This window comes from Macrosteles quadrilineatus, unplaced genomic scaffold, assembly GCF_028750875.1.
Source record: "Macrosteles quadrilineatus isolate MER2022 unplaced genomic scaffold, UCM_ALF_1.0 Scaffold_1__1_contigs__length_201487025, whole genome shotgun sequence".
Lineage (NCBI taxonomy): Eukaryota > Metazoa > Arthropoda > Insecta > Hemiptera > Cicadellidae > Macrosteles > Macrosteles quadrilineatus.
In genome coordinates this window covers 170,269,001-170,288,684 of record NW_026542594.1, presented here as the reverse complement: position 1 = coordinate 170,288,684, position 19,684 = coordinate 170,269,001, and the positions used below count along the sequence as shown (strand labels likewise).

At 31.5% G+C, this 19,684-nt stretch overlaps 1 protein-coding gene across 5 annotated transcripts in view; it reads left to right on the top strand.

Annotated features, from left to right (window-relative positions):
- LOC128989775 (serine/threonine-protein phosphatase 2B catalytic subunit 2-like) overlaps nt 1–19,318 on the top strand; it is a 141,578-nt gene extending 122,260 nt beyond the window's left edge. The window contains exons 7-15 of one of the 5 annotated variants that reach the window (XM_054411830.1): nt 1,109–1,186; nt 1,403–1,496; nt 2,089–2,215; nt 2,629–2,709; nt 7,344–7,370; nt 13,915–13,990; nt 14,310–14,407; nt 15,339–15,551; nt 15,790–19,318. In XM_054411830.1, coding sequence (XP_054267805.1) covers nt 1,109–1,186; nt 1,403–1,496; nt 2,089–2,215; nt 2,629–2,709; nt 7,344–7,370; nt 13,915–13,990; nt 14,310–14,407; nt 15,339–15,538 — 781 coding nt within the window. In that variant the 3' untranslated portion in view covers nt 15,539–15,551; nt 15,790–19,318. Of the gene's footprint in view, nt 1–1,108; nt 1,187–1,402; nt 1,497–2,088; nt 2,216–2,628; nt 2,710–7,343; nt 7,371–13,905; nt 13,991–14,309; nt 14,408–15,338; nt 15,552–15,789 lie in introns of all 5 variants that reach the window. The other 4 variants (XM_054411821.1, XM_054411854.1, XM_054411847.1 and 1 more) reach the window with 4 other exon arrangements.
- The last annotated feature ends 366 nt before the right edge of the window (nt 19,319–19,684 follow it).

The window sequence follows — 19,684 nt, the reverse complement described above, 5'->3', positions numbered from 1 at the left end:
AACTAGCATAAGTAGCAATTTAATTAGGTTACCACATCATGTATTATGACGTACTTGGTTTCTGGTTGTACCAGTGCACACGGTGATGCGTAATTGCATTACTGACTGTATGGCCTGATTAATTTCACTGACATCAGGTTTTGCTATTGGCATGGGGCCTCAAGAACTACAATTGGTAGTAGTCTGGACAATTCAGTTAGCTAAAAGGGTGAAGAATCTGAATGACCGCAGCAAAATTTTTTGACTAAAAATTTTGTTGACTAAGTCTTTTGTCAGTAAAATTTGAACCAAGCCACATTTTACAAGGTCACAATGATTTGAAACTTAACCCAGCTGTCCATAAGCTAAGTGGATGATGATGGCTAAAGAGCCAGCTTAGAATTCAGGACTTTCATCACATTATTTTAACACACATCCTCATCACATTAAAATATATGGTTTTGTTTGCTCTTTGCACAAATGCTATCTGATTTCATCATGAACCGATAAACTTTAGCCTAATCATTATATGTATGGAAATATTTTATCGTTTGATGAGGTCCATTTCATTTCATTTTCCTAGTTCAATTCTTAACTTTCTTCTAGTAGGATTTTACTTGACCAGTTATATTTTAATATTTTTAATAACTCAATACCCAATGAACTCTCCTTTTTTAGTTAGTTAAACAATTATCATACACTCTCCTCCTGTCATAATTTATAACATTTTGTATTTACTTTCTCTTTTTTTACTTAAAAATAATGAGATTGTTTTAATTTTTAAAGTATTATTTTTACAACTCTGTGAAGTGTGAACTAGATAATGCTAACTAATGCTCCGTATAATATCCTACAAGGTCCTTGGTTAATTAAACTCTTACTAATCCTCAATGTGTTAAGCCCCTTAGTAGCTAAACTTTACTTTTAATTAGTACAGGTTGGTGGTCATCAATCTCCCATGAATAATAATGCAAATGCGGTTAATCGTTTGGGGAAATATTTAATTCGTGTTAGTCATGATAAGGTTGTTTAGAAGAATTAGAAGCTCCTAAGGACCAATGATTCCTTGTTCAGATAATTTGCTCATTTATTTGTTATAAAATGTAACCAATGTATTTTTATGTTGCAGTTATGCTGCTTGCTGTGATTTTCTCCAGAATAATAACTTGCTGTCCATAATAAGGGCTCATGAAGCACAGGATGCTGGGTAATTATTCAGATTTGAATGTTTTCCTGTGTGTATTACGTTTAATAATTGTCCTGAGGTTTTCTCCAATGCTGCTCTGGATAAAATTAAGAGGATTGGGTCTAACAAATGGTTAACAGCCATCCTCTTCTCTGTAAACTTAGTAAAAACCCATTTGTTTGGATGTTATTCTTAAGTACAATATTATAATTATTATTGTAATTTCTTTATTTTCAGATATCGAATGTACAGGAAAAGTCAAACGACAGGCTTTCCGTCTCTCATCACTATTTTCTCAGCACCAAATTATCTGGATGTATACAATAATAAGGTAAATAACACTTCATACAAAGATTTAACTAAGGTCCATCCTGAGGTTTGTCCCGTGAAACATTTTTACGTGCATAAATACCCATATTGTTTGATTAAACATTTCATTAGTAATTGTTGGGTATATGTACCACCACATAAGATTTTTGTTTTGTTTTTTTGAGTCCTGAATCCAAGTATACCTTAATTTTTTCATGCAAATGAATATTATTACCTTAAGTTATATCACTGGTCAAATATACTTTTCCTATAACGGAAACCTTAAAAGTGAGTAACTGAAACATAAAAAAAAAACACTAAAAAGGTAATTTTGATGATTGGGTGAAGTAAAAAGAAATATTTAAAATAAAAAAATATTTTATATTTTTAGCTCGCAGTAGCTTCTTAATACACTTCTTAACCATTGGATGGTAGTTTTTGTATTTTTTTGTATTGAATACAAATTTATGTTAGTTCATAGCCATTAAGATATACATATCCTGAAAATATCCTAGATTTTCTGGACAAATATTTACTGAACCCGTATTTTAATTTTTTAATTTATCTTTTTATTTGAACAGAATATGACTTGATATGGTATATTTGTGTTGTAGGCTGCTGTGCTGAAGTATGAGAACAACGTGATGAACATTCGTCAGTTCAACTGCTCCCCTCACCCCTACTGGCTGCCCAACTTCATGGACGTCTTCACCTGGTCTCTGCCCTTCGTTGGGGAGAAAGGTACGTAGCTTGTCTAGTAAACCCTATCTATATCCAACAATCTTGCACCAAATAAGCTATTCAATATTTGCTCCAATATATACAAGTGTAATTCACAAATGGTATAAAAGAACGGATCCCAAACCAGATCCTTGACGAACCCCAACTTGAACAAGGTGTTTTCCTGACAGACATTTATTGAGTAGCTCCAGTATTCTTGGAACCAACATTCTATTCCCACTACAGAATTCTAGCTTATTTACCCAACATTATTTACTAGTTTTAAGTTACAACTGATAGTAATATAACATGAGAAAAAAAAGTTAGGCCGATAATGGTTTCCTAGGGAACCTCAGCTGTAATAAAGTGTCTATTGTCTTTCAGGCATTGCTCGTTACTGGCTCCAGAAGTGATGGAATAACATTTTGTTCTAGTGACGGAGATGCTGGTGAATGTACTCAACATTTGTTCCGATGATGAACTCATGTCTGACGGCGACGACGCTCTAGAAGAAGGTGCGTATTTGATTCCTGTGTATACTGCATATTGGTTAATAAATGCAATTCATAGTTTTAAATTCTTTTCAGTAAACTTTCAAAAAATACACTCAGGGTTTATTCTTAGGAAGAAGGAAAGGATGTATATCGGAACCTCTATAAGGAGACTTATGATACAAGGAGCTTGTTAAACTTTTTTTGAATTAATTTTACTCTTAATTTTTAAATCAAACTTAGATAAAGATCTTAAGATGTTTAAATGTATGATTGTCTTGATTTTGAGGCTCCTGGGTAAAACCATTAACTAACTTTATGAAGAAAGTGTACATTTTGTATTTCAATTCTCAAGAGGCCCTACAAAGAGGAATATTTAAGGCGTTACTTGCCCGTCACCAATTTGTATCTCTTTCTTACATGAGTTAGTCTGATATCCATTCTTTCTGTTGTTTTAAAATCATAGAATACAAATTAAACAAATATTAGTAAATAGAAAGTATATTATAAATGTCTAGATTATATTATGGTAAATATAAATCAATAAAGGTAGCAATTGGAGGATAAAAAATGATATATATTCTTTCTATACTGCTTAGTTTTGTAAGATTTAAATAGAGAGTAGGCTATGGATTTTAATATATACTAGATAAAAATTAAAAACTTTAATGTAGGATTTTATCAGAGCACATGGGCTGCTTTGATCAAATGTCTTAAAACAATCATTAAACAGATACTGAGTTTAACTAATGCCAACCCTAAATTTAACCCTTATCTGATAATTACTTTGAAGGTTTTAGGTTATAGATTAAATGTACTATACAAAATATAATTTTATTTTGTAGCTAAACAATTCACATTAATGTGTAATAAATATCTATATATATATAATATGTGAATTATATTTTATTAATTGTTTAACAAAATGGTCATGTAAAATGAGTCAACAGCTTATATGTTAATAATTACTTTAACGTGAAACTCAACAGGCGTAAATTGGTTAACCACAGAAATTCTACTGTAAAGAATATTTTTAACTTGGCTGTTCGTTAAATGTTGTAAAAACTTCAGTGTTTGTACAGAATCGCTTACTAACAGTCAAAGCCCACTAACACATGTGTGTCCGAACTTTTAGGGATCATAATGAGCGAGTGTTTAGGTTTTCAGTAGTTTGTAGATCTTGAACTGCTGTTTGATTTATTTATTGGAAAATTACATGTAAATAAGTTAACATATTTGGCATCTGTATGAATTGATGAAAAATAATAATTCAAACTTAAAAATGAATAAAACACAAACTCCTGAGTATTAAATAATTCAGCAACATTATGCACTCTTGATGTGGTTCCAATCCAAGGACTTGAAAATAATAGTTTTTGTAGGTTACAAATCTTACACCTTTCGTGTAAATGTGAGTAACTGTTTCAATTGGTGCGTAATTCATATGCTAAATACTATTCCATACTAAATTTCTCAATGACAATACTACACATATTTATTTTAGGTCGAGGGTATGATTTTTGAAACAACAAATCAATTTTCTTCCCCTATACTGTCATAATCTCCTGTTGTAAAATAAACTAGGAAGATGGACTAAACGGATTCATAAATCAAAATTTGTTTCCTAGTGTTTATATTGAGTCTGATTTGAAAAATAACTAATCGTAGTTTCTATTTAAAAAAATATCTTTAATTATTAAAAAAATAAATTTGGAGGTTAAATATATTAATTCACATTTTTAATGACAGTTCTTTATAAAAATGTTTTGATGGTAACATTCAAAACTTAATATATTTCCAGAATATTCTAACAATAAAAATAACATTTTATTTATCATACTATCCTAAACCAAGCACTTGTATTAGTTAAATGTCTTTTCAGTGGTAAGTAAACATTTGTCTATAGATAATCCCTTTTTTTATAAAGTACCGTAGTTAAAAAAACAACACTCTGTTGAGGTAAAGTATTCAAAATCATATTTTACTAATTTTTATAATCTATTAAATAGATTTGTGAAATGTTACACTTTTCAATAATTATCTTTGTTTAAATTTGTTACTGTAAATTTTGAAGCATTTTGCTTGATTTTCATTACAATTAGGTAAGTGCACCAAAAAGTATCCAATTTTAAAATTGAGCAAATAATTTTGGCTTTGTTTATGTCACCGCTGGTTATCTATTTGCTAATGCGGAGTATTTCCAAACTTACAAAACGAGTTTGGCCTAGCACAATTATGCTTGTAAGAGTTACAGGTGTGCATGAAAAAGGGTGGTCTGAATTTGGCGAGTGCAATTAGAGAGTTTATATAAAATGTAAAGATGATAATATATGAATTTAAACTTTAAAATAGGACTTAAGCTTTCGCCAAACAAGATGTAACTTATTTTATTTTTAAGTACAGCAGAGCTTGTACATAAACATTGTAGGCAATACTGTGGTCAATTTTTTAAATGGAAATCCTTTAAAATTGCTATGCTTCATACATTTAGAGAAACTCTGAAAAATAACATAAATTTACATCTCTCAATACTCATTATATAAATGAGAACAGTCTTCTATTGGCACTTAAATGCCAAAAAGTCTTTAGATTAGTTTTGAATTTACTACATTATGTTTAGTTGTGGAAATGAACCAGTTCAGATCACCCTAAGCTTAATTATTTTAAAGTAGTAACTTTTTTCAATACAACATAAAAACAATCATCATACGTAATTCTGAGTAGGGTTTTGCAGTTGATGAAGTCAAATTTTATAAAAATTTTATTTTATTTCACTCAATGTAAAATTCAAGAACGGTTTCTTTCAAATTTATAAAATTAAACTAGGAACACATTACTCTTAAAATAAATAAAAAATAAACTATGTGAAATCTCTCATTTAAACATTATATTACTACCACTTTTGGTAATATCTTGTAAATTGATTGAATGTAAAGTTTTTTTTGTCAATGTTTAAGAACATTTGTAAACAAATTATTAGTTATGGTCCTCATTGTTGATGAATAAAATGAAAAAAAGAATGTATTAACTGCTTAAAAACTTACAATGTATATTTACATGTTGTTTGTTAGTACACTTAAGCGATTTGAATTATTGATAATGCGTTTTCTCTATCTTTGTTTTCTTTCTCTTCTTTTCTCAACCTCTTTCCATGGCGTGCCGCCGTGACACAGATGGTAAGAACTGCTTAGATCAACGTTACGTTAGACTTTTCGTAGTTGTCTAGTGCCCCTGTCACTTGTCTGTAAATATCTCCTCTGGTGTCTCACGGATCTTAAACTCCTGCAAAATGTTATTATTTGTTTAAAAAATATTGTGACCAATTTAGGACTATTTAGTGTGGCTCCTAACTAATTTGCTCTCAAAAATTTAAACTCAAATTACTGGTAATTTAACCTTATATTTTGAGTTGTTTTGTCTGTGGATCACAGAAAAAACTATAAAAGGTATAAAATTACCTGAGTACTGCCAGAGTGATCCTGTTAGTCCTTATGGATTACGCGTTTCTAAGTGATAGATGTGTTTCTTATACGAGATCTGATGATGAGGACCTAAGCTCCTCGAAACACGTAATCCGTAAGGACCAACAGGATCACTCTGGCAGTACTCAGGTAATGTTATACCTTTTATAATTTAGCCTCTCCAGATATTTTTTATAAATAAAAAAAATGTGAGATGTTTTGTATAGTTGCACTTAAAGAATATTATGTTTCTGAAGAAAAAATTAACTTAATTACAATAATGACATTGAGGATATTTTTCTATTGTAATGAATGAGTTTTCGAACAAGTGTTACTGACCATTGTAGTAACTGATTTAAATGCCTTTATTATAATTGTTTAATACAATAATCACTTTTATGGTTTCACCTGATTCCACTTGTTCAATGCCGAGGGCACCAGTTTCCTTGTCCTTACCCGCAGAATTAGTCCAAGTCCTGTGTCGTGCTTGTTTCAGTTAGATTGCGTCTTTACAGTTTTTGTGATTCATCAATTTCATATTTTGTTCATCATCAGTGTGATTTTTTATAAGACAAGTTTCATTTGAGTATTTGTGTAAAGCATAATCTGGCGTAGTGGTTTTGGTCAAAAGTTTTATGTTGTCAGTAGAAGTTATGTATGTCATTTTATTGTTTTCCATTTACTTTCATCTGTCTTATTTTCATTATTTACGTTTTTCTGATTATTTTGCTCGCTTGAAATTTAGATTGCAAAAGTGTTGACTCGATGTAACAATTAGAATAGGTCATGGAAACAGCTTTAGATGATAATACCTGAGTTTTGTATATTTACATACAGTATCCCGCCTCCAGTTGAAGCAATGAGATAGAATCTATGAGTTCTAGGTGACCGAGAATGTCATGTTTAGGCTAGTATTTTACACCTTGCACCATCTTTGAAACCTCGATTATAATAATACTCTCCTCTTCCTCTATGCCCTTAAACATTTTTATGGCAAATTTATTTACATTTTAAACTAAATAAAGAATTGATTGTATGTGCAATCTAAACCAGTCAAGGGTATTAGGGCTATTTTAAGTTTATTTTTTTAATAGCCCGATAACTTATCTTCTTGAAATGCACATTCTGACATGCACTTTTATTCCCTTTCTTTCTCTCTCTCTATTGCCATGCCTTGGCCTATCCGTGCGACATCAGCCAAAGTAATAATTAAACAAAAGAATGGTAAGTTAATTTTCCTCCTCTTACTAAGTTTGGTTTAATTGGTTTTCATTTAGTTTTTTTTTCCAGTTGTTTTGAATTTTGTATTCTTCATTCTGTTTACGAATAATTTGTTTTTAGTTTTCTCTGATTTATGTTCGACTAACACAATATATGCCCGTTTGAATTTCCCAAATAGAGTAATTCTAGAGGCTGCGTTTAACAAGTTAAAAGCTGTAGTTTGCTAACTTTACTCTCTTTTCTATTGCATTTGTGTAGTTTGACCACTTATTAGCTTCTATTTTACCTTTCTTCAAGGGTTACTACTTTAATCACTTTTTAGATCCTCATGCCATTTTTTATTTTTCTGTAAATCAGAGGTAATAGACTAAATTAACATTTCATAGAGTTTATTTGGATAAACAAATTATTCCCTGAATCTAACCCTCAACCTTATAGCATTGTGATCATTTACGTTATCCCGTCTAAGTTTAAACATAATTTTTCCATTTTATTGTTTTTTTTTTTTTTTGTTTTCCGTTACTTTAGTTTAGCATCAATCGTTTCAATTTTTTTAAAGATAGGATTCACTTGAAGTATCAAAATTGGACAGAATTAGCGATCATATAATGTGTTCACAATTTTCCCTGCATATTGTTGTATAGAAATTTTATCCTATTAAGTTGAGATTTCTTAAGGCCAGATATTTAATTTTTCTATTGTATATAACCTACTTTAGACAATAGTAGGAAAGTATTGATCTTTTCCTTTGTTTATTTAAACTTTTCATACATATTGTGGATCACCAACTCATTCTGTTTATTTTAATTTTTGCCAGTTTAAACTATAGGTGACAGTGTTCCTTTCATCATTTTAAATTTATTATTTCACAACCACACGTTTAAAGAATAAAAGTTGTCAGTCATAAGCATAAATACCAAATAAATAGTTAAACTGTGTATTTTGAGCAATTTTGTTCTTAAAATATCACAGCTTAACCATGTTTGTTATGGTTTTTTCCTCTATCCTGTCAGTTTTTTATGTCTCAATGATTGTAGTGAAATATTTTCTTGTTAATTAAAACAAAACTGTAATGATGTATTTTTTCATGTATCACGGGACGAATAGAAGGTAGTAAGTCCGTCAGAATACTTGTTTTGTTTGTTTAGTTAGTTTAGAGCCCAAAGGGGTTATACATTTTATGATTTGGATTTATTTTATTTGTTAATTTCCTGGTGTGTTTATTAAGAATCAATTCAATCTTAGTGGATATACAGTTTTAACAAATGTAGCAAATTTTGGAGTAGGGTTTGGAATAGAAGGTAGGAAGTTTTACAAAATTTTGAGTGCAAACAACATAGGAAGTTGTGGAAATCAATATGAAATTATTAACCTCAAGTTTTTTTACTTGGTCTTTAATTGATTGGACCCTTGGGTTTTGTAAATTTCCTAGTTTTGCAGATTTATTATTTCTTTTCTCCTGAATATTTCTCTATTGGCAGAGTTGGCTAATCTTTGAATAGGCTCTAAAGCTGTAGATGCAATGTAAACTGTAACAGAGTCTGACCAAAATTGATAAGTTGTTGATTTTTGAGTCTAGTTTGATTTATTTCTTTTGGCATGAGTTTTTAGCATGCATTTTGTTTGGTTCCAGTTTGTTTGAATTCGTTGTGTTTGTTTTTATTCAGTTGATTATATTATATAGTTAGTGTTTGTGAGTGGCTGAATTGCGTTCTTTTATGGCATTTGTGTGCATAATTATATATACAGTATTCTGACTTTAAACCAGCATAATTTTGTAATCAATAACACCTATTTCAAAAAATTGTTTTATTTGCTTAAAATATTTGTTAACAAATGTTTACATGTTAGCTGCCGAGATGCAAAACAATTTTATATTTTCAAGTAATTCCAAATATGGGATTTCTGGTGTAAATAGCCCTAAATAGTATAAATCAGTTATTGAGAATATACTGTTCAAATCATAAAAAAACATTTCATCTCAGTCAGATGAAAAACCTAATAAATTATGCTGTAGATTGATGCATTTAAGCACCAGTAATACTTGTGTCAAAGGTCTCAACTGTAGATTGTTTTTATTCATTGATTCATATTCAATTAAATACACTTAAATTTTATACTAGAAGTAAAATTAGTAGCTTTTTAAAAACAATGAATTCGGCCAGCATAAGCTGAGAAAATATATTGAATTAGTCTTTTTTGTAATATTCAGATTTTTTCCCATGTTCGTAACAAATCGCCAGGTAGATTAATTTGCTGCTTAATAGCAAATGAATAATTATTCAAGCAAATCCAAAATCACTCTTAAAGTAAATATTTGATTATTAAAATTTCAAATTGATTTTTTAGTTTTCATATAAATTAGTATCTCTTAGATAAAGAGAAGTTTAAATTTCACATTTTTTTAATACTGTGTGTGCTAAAATTAAATTAAATTAAAATGTAAAAAATGCTGGTTTAATATCGGAGGTGAATTACTGAACATAATATTATTATTCATAATATATATTGTATCTTGCATGTTTTGCAAGTAACTACTGATGTTCTGTGAAAAGTTTATTAAATCAAGTATTAAAGTAAACTAGTATAGTTAGTGAATAAATTATTTTTTAATTTGATATAAGCAATTGTGCATACTGCGTAAATATATGGTCCAATCTGTTATTATGTTGAATATATTAACAAAATATTATGAAACATTATACTAAACCATTATTTATAACAGTAGTAATGAACAATTTTCCAACCCCTATTAAAAAGTTTTCAAACAGTTTTGGTTTTGAGAGATCCCTTTTTACCTTCGGTAAATTACTGGTAAAAAATACTGGGTGGAAACTCAATTATTTCTTTCATACATTTTAGTTTTAAAATGTATTTGATTAATTTTTCTTATCTTTGCATCCAGTAAAGATCGATGCATTTTGAATTGCTGGGTTGATAAATGTTTTTTTTTGTGAATTGCAATTTAATAATTCAGCTAGCATCAGACTACTAGAATATCTGGCACCTGTTTTTATTCTGATAAAAATTTAAAAAATTACTTTTGACCATGTTGCTGTTTACAATGCAACCAAAATTTAAAAAAACGCTTACCAAACTTTAAAATAAAAAAGGAAGTAAAAGACGCCAGATAGTTAGAAGTCTATTGCACTGATATTTCAGCTCCATGGATTCAAGTGAGTTATAATTAAGTCACAGATGTTACAAAGGCTCAATATTTATCTGGGAGTAACCCTATGTGTAGGTAAATGTTTAGACAAAATAACATTTGATGTGTTGGTATACTCTGCAGTCTGCATACATTACTGAGATTTCTTTTAAATGTATCTCAAATGTTGGATGAACAAATGTACTCATGGAATATATTTTTAAAGGAAATTATTGGGTTACCAATAACATGGGTTTTGATTACTCTTATGCAAATTCAAAAAAACTTAAATCTTTCCCTTATATTTTACCACATTGTAGAGTAATGTAGTTAAAATTGTGTTTCAAGCTAATTTTTCTCTTTGTTATTTTATTCTCCTCTATCTTCTCTAGCAACTGTTCTCTTTTCATCGAATATTTTATTAAATTTTAGTTACTAAGCTAATGAACTGAGCAAGCAATCTTGTTTTCTTACATTTGCTCTCTCACTTTTCAAAATCTCTTGGTACATTTCTATCTTTAAGTTAAGCACTTTGGTACAATCTATACTGCCTGTTACTGTTTTATGTTTTTAGGTTGCGTTTACACTATTGGCAGTTGTTTACACTATTTGTGTATTTTTAATATTATTGCACTGTTTTCTTATGTTCTCTATTTTTTGTTTTTCATTTTATTTCCGTGGACCACGGTGATCTGTCCGCCCTGTTCAACGATTGGTGAGTCTCGTTGGTTGGTGTTAGCGCAGTAGATGTGTGCTCCGATAGCTCTAGTAGTCTGTCAGTTGCTTATCATACTTACCGATCGGTTACATCCAAGATTGGGCAAAGTTGCAGTTTTACTGGGCAATTGGAATGATTTTCAATGTAGCAATAGGTGAAAAGATCATGGTTTTGCAATACATTCTTAAATTTAATATTTTAAAATAGTTTCAACTATATTTTATTGTGTTAAATTCAATAGTTCGCTGCTGTCCATAAATTCAAATCAAAGATATTTGCTCAGGTTATAATGACATCATGGCCACGCTGAGTTTACAAAACTTGTCAGCAAAGTTCCATCGGTCCTGATGAAAAAAGGTTGAATTTTTATGGTACAACAATATTAGGATTTATGTTTTACAAGACTAACAGGAAGTTTTTTAAACGTTTAGTTATGCGTTTTTGTTACTTTGTATCAGAGTTCTTTCAGTTTTCCTAATTTGAAAATTGTAATCAAACCAGTGCCTAGCAAAACTCAACTCACTTCCGTCTTTATTGTAACTACATCAAATGCCTTGGGGTGGTGTAACAACTAACAGAGCATGAGTGTTGTGAACATGTCACTAACCATACTGGGTTCATGGTGTGTAATGGGTATTTGAAAATAGTATCGTGGTGAAAATCTTGTTGGTAAAATGTAGACAAAAATTCTGCTGAAAGAGTATTAGTGACCAAAACTATGATCAATTGAAGTATGTGTTTTAAAACTCAAAAGGGAGGTTAGGCTAACGTTTCTTTAGAATTTGCTCCTTAGACAACCAGTTGTGAGTTCTAGATGTTTTTCATAATACTTGTTGATCGTGTTCACCCATTGGATTAATTATTTTGGAGACTGATCAACGTTATTTAAAATATTTGAAACTTTCACCCTACAGTTCAGAACTTGTAAAAACAAGACAATTTTTCTAGGCTAAAAACCTACCAGTGACTGCGCAGAAAATGCACCTCAGTTTTCAGGGAAATAATAATTAATGAAAATTGATGAGACCTAAAAAGTATTCCTGTTTGAAACATACCATTACGATGTATGTAGTTAAACAAGGCTGTTCTTATGGATCGAGCGTGAGACTTTTACCCTGAAGTCGTGGGTTCAAATCCTTCAAAACACTGCTGGCTTTAAGCCATATTTTGAAATCTAGCAGTTTCACTCATTTTGAGCTGTAAGTCTACCTTAAATATAAAACAAAACAAAAAAAGTAAAAAAAATAGTCTTTCTTATGAGAAGTCACTCTTTACTCCCCTTTGGCTCTCTTGACCGAAACTTTTAATAATTTAATGTAAAGTTTGTGATGTCAGCTGATATTGCAACTTTCCTAGATAAAAATGTAACTGTAAAGGCCAATATCTTAGGACTGTGTCCTAGTAGTAATTTAGTAGTAATCTACTAACTGTTATCAACAGTCTTAATAAAAAATACATCACTGAAATTAAGGTTAGGTTAGGGGATATATTCTATACATATTCGGTTAGATGTACAGTATTATAATTTTACGCGTTTTAAGCTCTTGTTACATGAAGTTGCATAGTTTTTATTCATCAGACTATAAAAAAAAAACTTTAAAACAGACTACATTTTCAAACCAGTGTAATTTTGCCAATTAGACACGAACATTTAGTTCTCTTTCAAATGATTTAAGTTAGAGATTCGTTTTGCAATCCATTTCATATTTATAGAGTTTTCTTTGTGAGCTTTGGCTTATGGGATTTTTTGAGAGGGATTGGTCAAATGTGGCTTTGAGAAAAGTCAGGAGTTTGAGCATTTGTAGGGAACATTTTAGTAAAATTACTGGTCTTCTTAATAGAAAGAAAAAACAAGTTCAACTAAAATTAGAGTCGGTGAAGAGCACAGGTGCAGAATGCCAACTTAAGCACTGCAGTGGTGGTATAATAAGAGGGTACTTAACTCCATCACCTTGTACACATTTTTGGATTGCAAAAAAAAAACTTTTAAATTATTTTAAATTGTTAGACGCTCCTCTAGCATGAATTTTCATAAACTGAGAAAAAATAAGAATCCTTGAAATCATTTTACTTTTGAAATACTCATTTCTTGATATCTTGAAGACCAATTTATTTGAATAACTATTTCATTCATTTTGTAAGAACGTCATAAGTTTTTCTAAGGTTATTTTTGCTTGGCTAAAGCTATTTTGTGCAACAAGAAGCTTAAGGCTTGAAAAAAGTAGTTGGATTATCGACGATGGTTTAAGAAGGCTTTGTATATAGCTGCACTGTGTTTCTAGACTAGCATATTCACATAATGTACTTAATTGATAGTAAATTATCAATATTTTAAAAGTATTCATTTTAAGATGATCATTTTATATATATCCATCCAAGGATTTAATAAGGGATTCAATTAACGAAAACTCTACAAAAACGTTTGATGTTGTTGCTGCTGTACTGCTGTATGTTTTATGTGTTTGCAGTTATTATATTTCAGTTTCGCTCGATTTTATTTTGTTTGATTTTGTAGTTTTTCTTTGTTTTTATTTTAAAGTTTGAACTTGTCTGTTAACTACTATTGTAAATAACCTGTTGTCGCGGTGTTACCTAGTGAATGGTTTGATTGTCAGTACTGTGTGGTTGCATTTGTGGTTTTGTTCATGTTACTTGATGACTGTTTTTTACAGGTGCAGCAGCTAATTTGCGGAAAGAGGTAATTCGCAACAAGATCCGAGCTATTGGAAAGATGGCTCGTGTGTTCTCCGTACTCAGGTATGTTGGTTGGTTGTAAACACTCCTGTTTGCATAAAATAATGGAGAAAGTAATTGCATATGTAACAGTCACTCACTACACTTTACAAACAACTTTTACAAACAATGTGGATACAAGTATAATTTGTGACTGATGTGGGAAGGTGCAATCAGTTCTCTAATGAAATTACACGCTCTGCAGCCTCACGAGGAAACACCTACTCCACTCAACACCTCAACAATTGTAATTAAAGTATCCTCCAGACATATAATCTAATCTAAGAACAGTCTTAGGTAGATGTGAGTTATGTCGAGGGTTATAAATGTGGTTTTGTTTTAGGGAGGAAAGTGAAAGTGTACTGCAGCTGAAGGGACTGACTCCCACCGGCTCACTGCCCCTCGGCGCCCTCTCTGGTGGCAAGACATCACTGAAAAATGGTAAGTAATCTCACATTTATATATTCCGCTGTTTTCGTGCATTACCACAACTGATGCAATCATTCAAGGCAGTAAAAGTAATACATTAGAGTCCCATTATTCCGATCTAACGGAGACTGAAACCTGTTCAGATTAGGGGAAATTCGGAGTAAGTGGACTTTTTAATAATTGACCTGATCGCAGGAGACGATAATGATGTCTCTTAAAGAATTAGTTCTCTATTTCTCTGTTCTACTGTAAAAGATGCTCTTGATTTCACTGTAACATCGCAAGATTTTCAGGATTAGGCTGTGACTGTGTCGAGCTTTGATGATTCAAATTGTATAAAATGTCTGTGAAAATTAAAAAAAATAAAATCTGCAATTGTTTGTAAATGTCTATATTTTTTCTATATGATATACATCTTCGACCACGGAAGATTTTGCAGTGACCACGGAAGATATTCTCATGGCCTTGGAAGCTTTTCACGATTTCATCGTGACTATTTCGCTCAATAATTATGATGTTGCACCACTGTCGCCACAACCCCACAGGAGATTACTGAAAGATTTTCCACTGTTTATTAACTCATATCAACCTTTGCCAGATTCTCCACTGTTTCCAACATTACAAATTGTGTTTACATTCGTGGTATCACTGATTTTGCCACAGTTTGTCCGAGATATTGCTAGCCTTGAAGTTCTCAACATTAAACTAGATTTTAGGAAATTTAAAACAATAAAAAATGTGTGATATTCATGCAGCGTCTTTGATAGTTGCCTTGCTGACGATTGGGAAATTATCGCTAGATTCTTTAATGATCTTGGTGTTGTTTGCTAGCGTCGTTAATGCTTATTGCTATCGCTAACTTCAGTGATAATACTACCAACAACCATAAGTAACTAATTTCTTATTTGTTGACCACCCTTAAAATTTCTTTGTATTATTTCAGCATTGCAAGGGTTCTCTCCAAACCACAAGATCACATCATTCGCAGAGGCTAAAGGTCTGGATGCTATCAACGAGCGCATGCCGCCGCGCAAGGACGCAGCACCGACCCCTGTGTCTGAGGAGAAACCCCCACCGTCTGCCCCTTCCCCCACCCAGCCACCACCGTCGGCCCCTGCCCAGTCTAACAGCGCACACTCATGAACTCACTATACATGTAAGTGACTCTAGTTGCAACACAATAGGCTCTACAATATGGTGGTTTAAGCAAGTGCAAATGTTTGTGAATGTCCACAATATACCATAATACTCACCATCTCAAAAAATTAACTGTTAACAAAGAAGTTAATTTTGACAACACATTATCATATCTTAAGTGTTTAGTCTTGCTGCAGCGTTTTATGTATTTACTCTACTGCAACACATCATATAAAAACGTTTTTCACCTGTTTCAGATTACTATTCAAGAATTCTCATTTGTCGTGGCGGGAAGAAGATTCAGTTGTTTCCGTTGGACCCGATTTTTTACGTCATCCATCTACGCCCCAACCCAACTACTAACAGTCGGATTTCAGTTGTGTGAGAGCGCGGCTGCTGACAGCTGGCTGTCTGTGGCGATGTCGTGATCAGCTGGCCTGGTCACCTCTCTCGGCACCACCTCGACACTTCCTGTGATAGCGATCTAGTCACCAACGCCCGCATCCTAAGTTTCAAAGTTATTTTTCTAAATTTCTCTTTGTGAAATATGTGTTCTTTTGAATGACAGATAGAAGAAACTTAATTTTTTTATTCATACCAATTTTTATATCTTTTTAATATTTTACTCAGTCTATAAGAAGCAGGATAAAACTCGGTTATAGGTGTAATATTTCCAAGTGAAAGCATGTGAAATGAGGTTTTACTACGCTTTGTATGTATTCCCATTTGAAAGCGTAAAACGCGGGATTCAAGCATATTTTTTGTTGTCGAGGTGGCACCTCTGAGCTTGCTGTCGAGAGAGTGAGGCTGTCTGTGAAGTTGGTCACACTGTTGTGCACATTTCGATTTCTCGGTGTTAGAATTTAACTTTTAGTCAATTAAATTTAAAATGATTCATTCTGTATATACTGTTAGAACAGCATTTCTTTCCTACACCTACCGTAGTGAGCACATGTCGAAGACTGTCCCCGACCTACCCTGTACTGGAGTATCTGTTTTCAGAGAGAGAGAATGCTATTCTCAATATATACTTGGCTAAGGATGTTGTATTGCTAAAAGATTAAGATTTAGTCAAAACCGTATTATACCCTCACAAGTTTACAGAACCTTTGTTAACAAAGATTATTTATTTTTTTACTAATTTCTTTCAGTAATTTATTGTTATACATAATTTCTCTCTATACTGTTGTTGAAGAGTGGAGCGTATTCGTAACCATAAGATGGATATGCTTAAAGCGTTGGAAAAGGATTGTTTAACGATAAATTTGCATGTAAGATGCCGCTTTAAAATTTAATGCTGATATAATTTTTATCTGTTTATTGTTAAGTTTCTAATATTTTATTTTAGCATAAGTTAAAGTTAATTATATTTATTGAAGTCTACTTAACATCTTACTGTGCAATTTGTACTGTTTAAAGTATACAATGTATTTATACTCATGTTTACTCAGAATGCTATTACACCATAAATTCATTCGCATGTTTAGACTGTTTAAACTGTTTAAACTTACCTGTTTTTACCTTGTTTTATTACTGATTCAGTTAAAACACTTTACAACAACTGGATAATTTTGACACGTAACATTGTTTAGTCAATGAGTAAAAAATGTAACCTCTGTACTTTTACCGATTTCTAAATGTTAATTTTATTTTCATCATCTGTCTCAGTACAAATTTTTGAAATCAAATCCGTACGGATAAGTCAAGAGGCGTACTCTGCTTGTATATAAAAGATTTTTGGTTGTGTATATACTATTGTATAATGTGTGTTATTATTTGTGATTAAATTATAAATGTGATTATTCCCACGTTTTGTCCTTCACGTTTTGTTACTTATTTTAGATTTTTGTAAATAACAAGTTGTTTATAAGTAGTTGAGTAGTTTGTCAGTTCATTTTTGTTCAAGGGTTGCCATATCCCCGATTGCGTTACACAAGAAGTCCGTGAATTGAAGGTTTTAACAATACGTCGAAAGACAAGGTCTGTTTGTTATTAATATTTTTCAAGTTTGTGTTATATATTTTTACCACTTGTTAGTGTTTTACGATGGGTCAAGTTACTTAATTATTGTACAATAGTGAGAGTGCAGTAATAGCTTAGGGCCTTCTTATGCTCTCATTCTCTCTCTCTCTCTTTATCTCTTACTCTCTCTTGAGTCTCTCACACATTTCCACTTCAACTCGTTAACATTTATTTTCCGATACAGATATGATCGTTTCACAATTCACCCCTTCTACATTGTCCACAAAAGACATCCATATTTTCTCATTTATGTACTCTTTACAATTCTTTTGGATTTTGATGTTGTTGTGAGAAGCTGTATTTTTCCCAAAAATTACATGATCATCTTGGTGTTGTACGTATTGTTGTCGCTTCCATGCACTCTCTCATTTATTACGATAATAGCGTTTGCCGTTACTACTGTTTAGTTGGTATTTTTTATCGATAAGGTAGGTTTTTTATCGATCAACTTATCAGCGCAGTATGCGAAGGTTGTTGTTAAGCTTTGGACTGTAAATATCGACTTGCAATTGTGATTTCATCCCCATTGAAATGGACGTCGCTTAAACACCCCTTCTCTAGCTTATATATCTCACTACTTTCTGAATCTTGTTATAACTATCTCATTATATTATAACAATATTGATAATATACGATTTTACTAATAAACAGACATTGAAGAATCGTAACTATTATGACGCTTGGTTATGTAATACATAACAAATATTATCTAGAAATTTTAACTGTATTGTTTACATTGAAGCTGTGCGATGTGGGTCCTTTCCTTGATTGAAATGTTCCCCACCATTTTGTGTTTCTATTGAAATAGTGAATGTTTTTTTGTTCCTAACACATGAAAAGTTTGATTGTCAAAGAAATGTTGTCTTTTTTACCGTTATTAAAACTCAATTGGTTTTTTTGAGGTATCAAAAACCTATTCCTTGTTTTTAAAGAGGATCTCATAATTGTTCGACATATCAAGTCTATTTGACCACATTGGACAGCTTCACGGATATCATTGTGGTACTATGATTATTTATTTATAATGGAAAATAAAAAAGGTAATCCTATGTAAATAGAAGGTAAGTGTACATTTCCCATAGCTAGCAACGCTCCACTATGTGTATATTATATATAAATATATCTTGTGCCCCGGCACTCGTTTGTTGAAACTGTTCGTTACTTCGTTCTACTGTAGGAATAATTATCATTATTTTTATAGCCTTTTATTATTAAATATATTCGTAAATATGTGAAAAGATCTAAAAGTATTATTTGATTGAAAATCGTCTAAAATATTTCTGACTCTTTTGAGCTGGTGGTGTAATTCTGTCTTGTTTCGGCTTTACTTTGGCGTTATTTTCCGTCCTGTCGTAGTCGTCTTGTTTCACCAGAGCGTGTGGCTGATAGTCGGACTGTATGATACCAGATACTATTGTCTCCTCTGTATATTACTGGACACCTCCAGTCTCCAGTTCCACTCTCGCCTTCTAATATAAAAGTCACATTTATTTATAATTTTGTATAAATAAACTTTTGTGTATTATTCCAAAATGTGTCGTAGTTTTCATATTAAGTACAGACATACAATTTTAATGGATTATATTTATAAATATATAACATTATACTGTAAATATCTACGACTTGAGTGCCATCGCCCTTTTCCTTCTTTTCATATTATTATCCATTACAATTATTATTAAATTAAAGTAAAATGTGAACTCTTCACTGTACCCTCTGATGATGAGTTGCATATTTGTTGATATAATAAATTATTAAAACTTTTCTGTGTGTTTATTAAAACTACCTCTTAGCCAAGCTTTGTTTGGATCAAATATTGTTCTACCCTTATATAAAATGTGTGACAGTTTGTTCTCTCAATAGATATTCTCAATTTTTTAGACACATTACACATCTATCACTATTCCTGTATTTAACGTTTGTTTTTAAAAATTTCTATCGTTGATAACAGTTCTTAAAGGAAGGGGACACAGTTTGTTTAGGTGTATTTTAATGTGAGTATAAAGCACCACCAACATTTCTGGGTAGTGTCATCCCAGACAGTGAACTACTCGCTAGAGTAGTCAAAGAGTTAAGCTCTTTGCGTCATAGAGAATGTCACAAACCTTTCCATCGAAAGGAAGCTGCTTT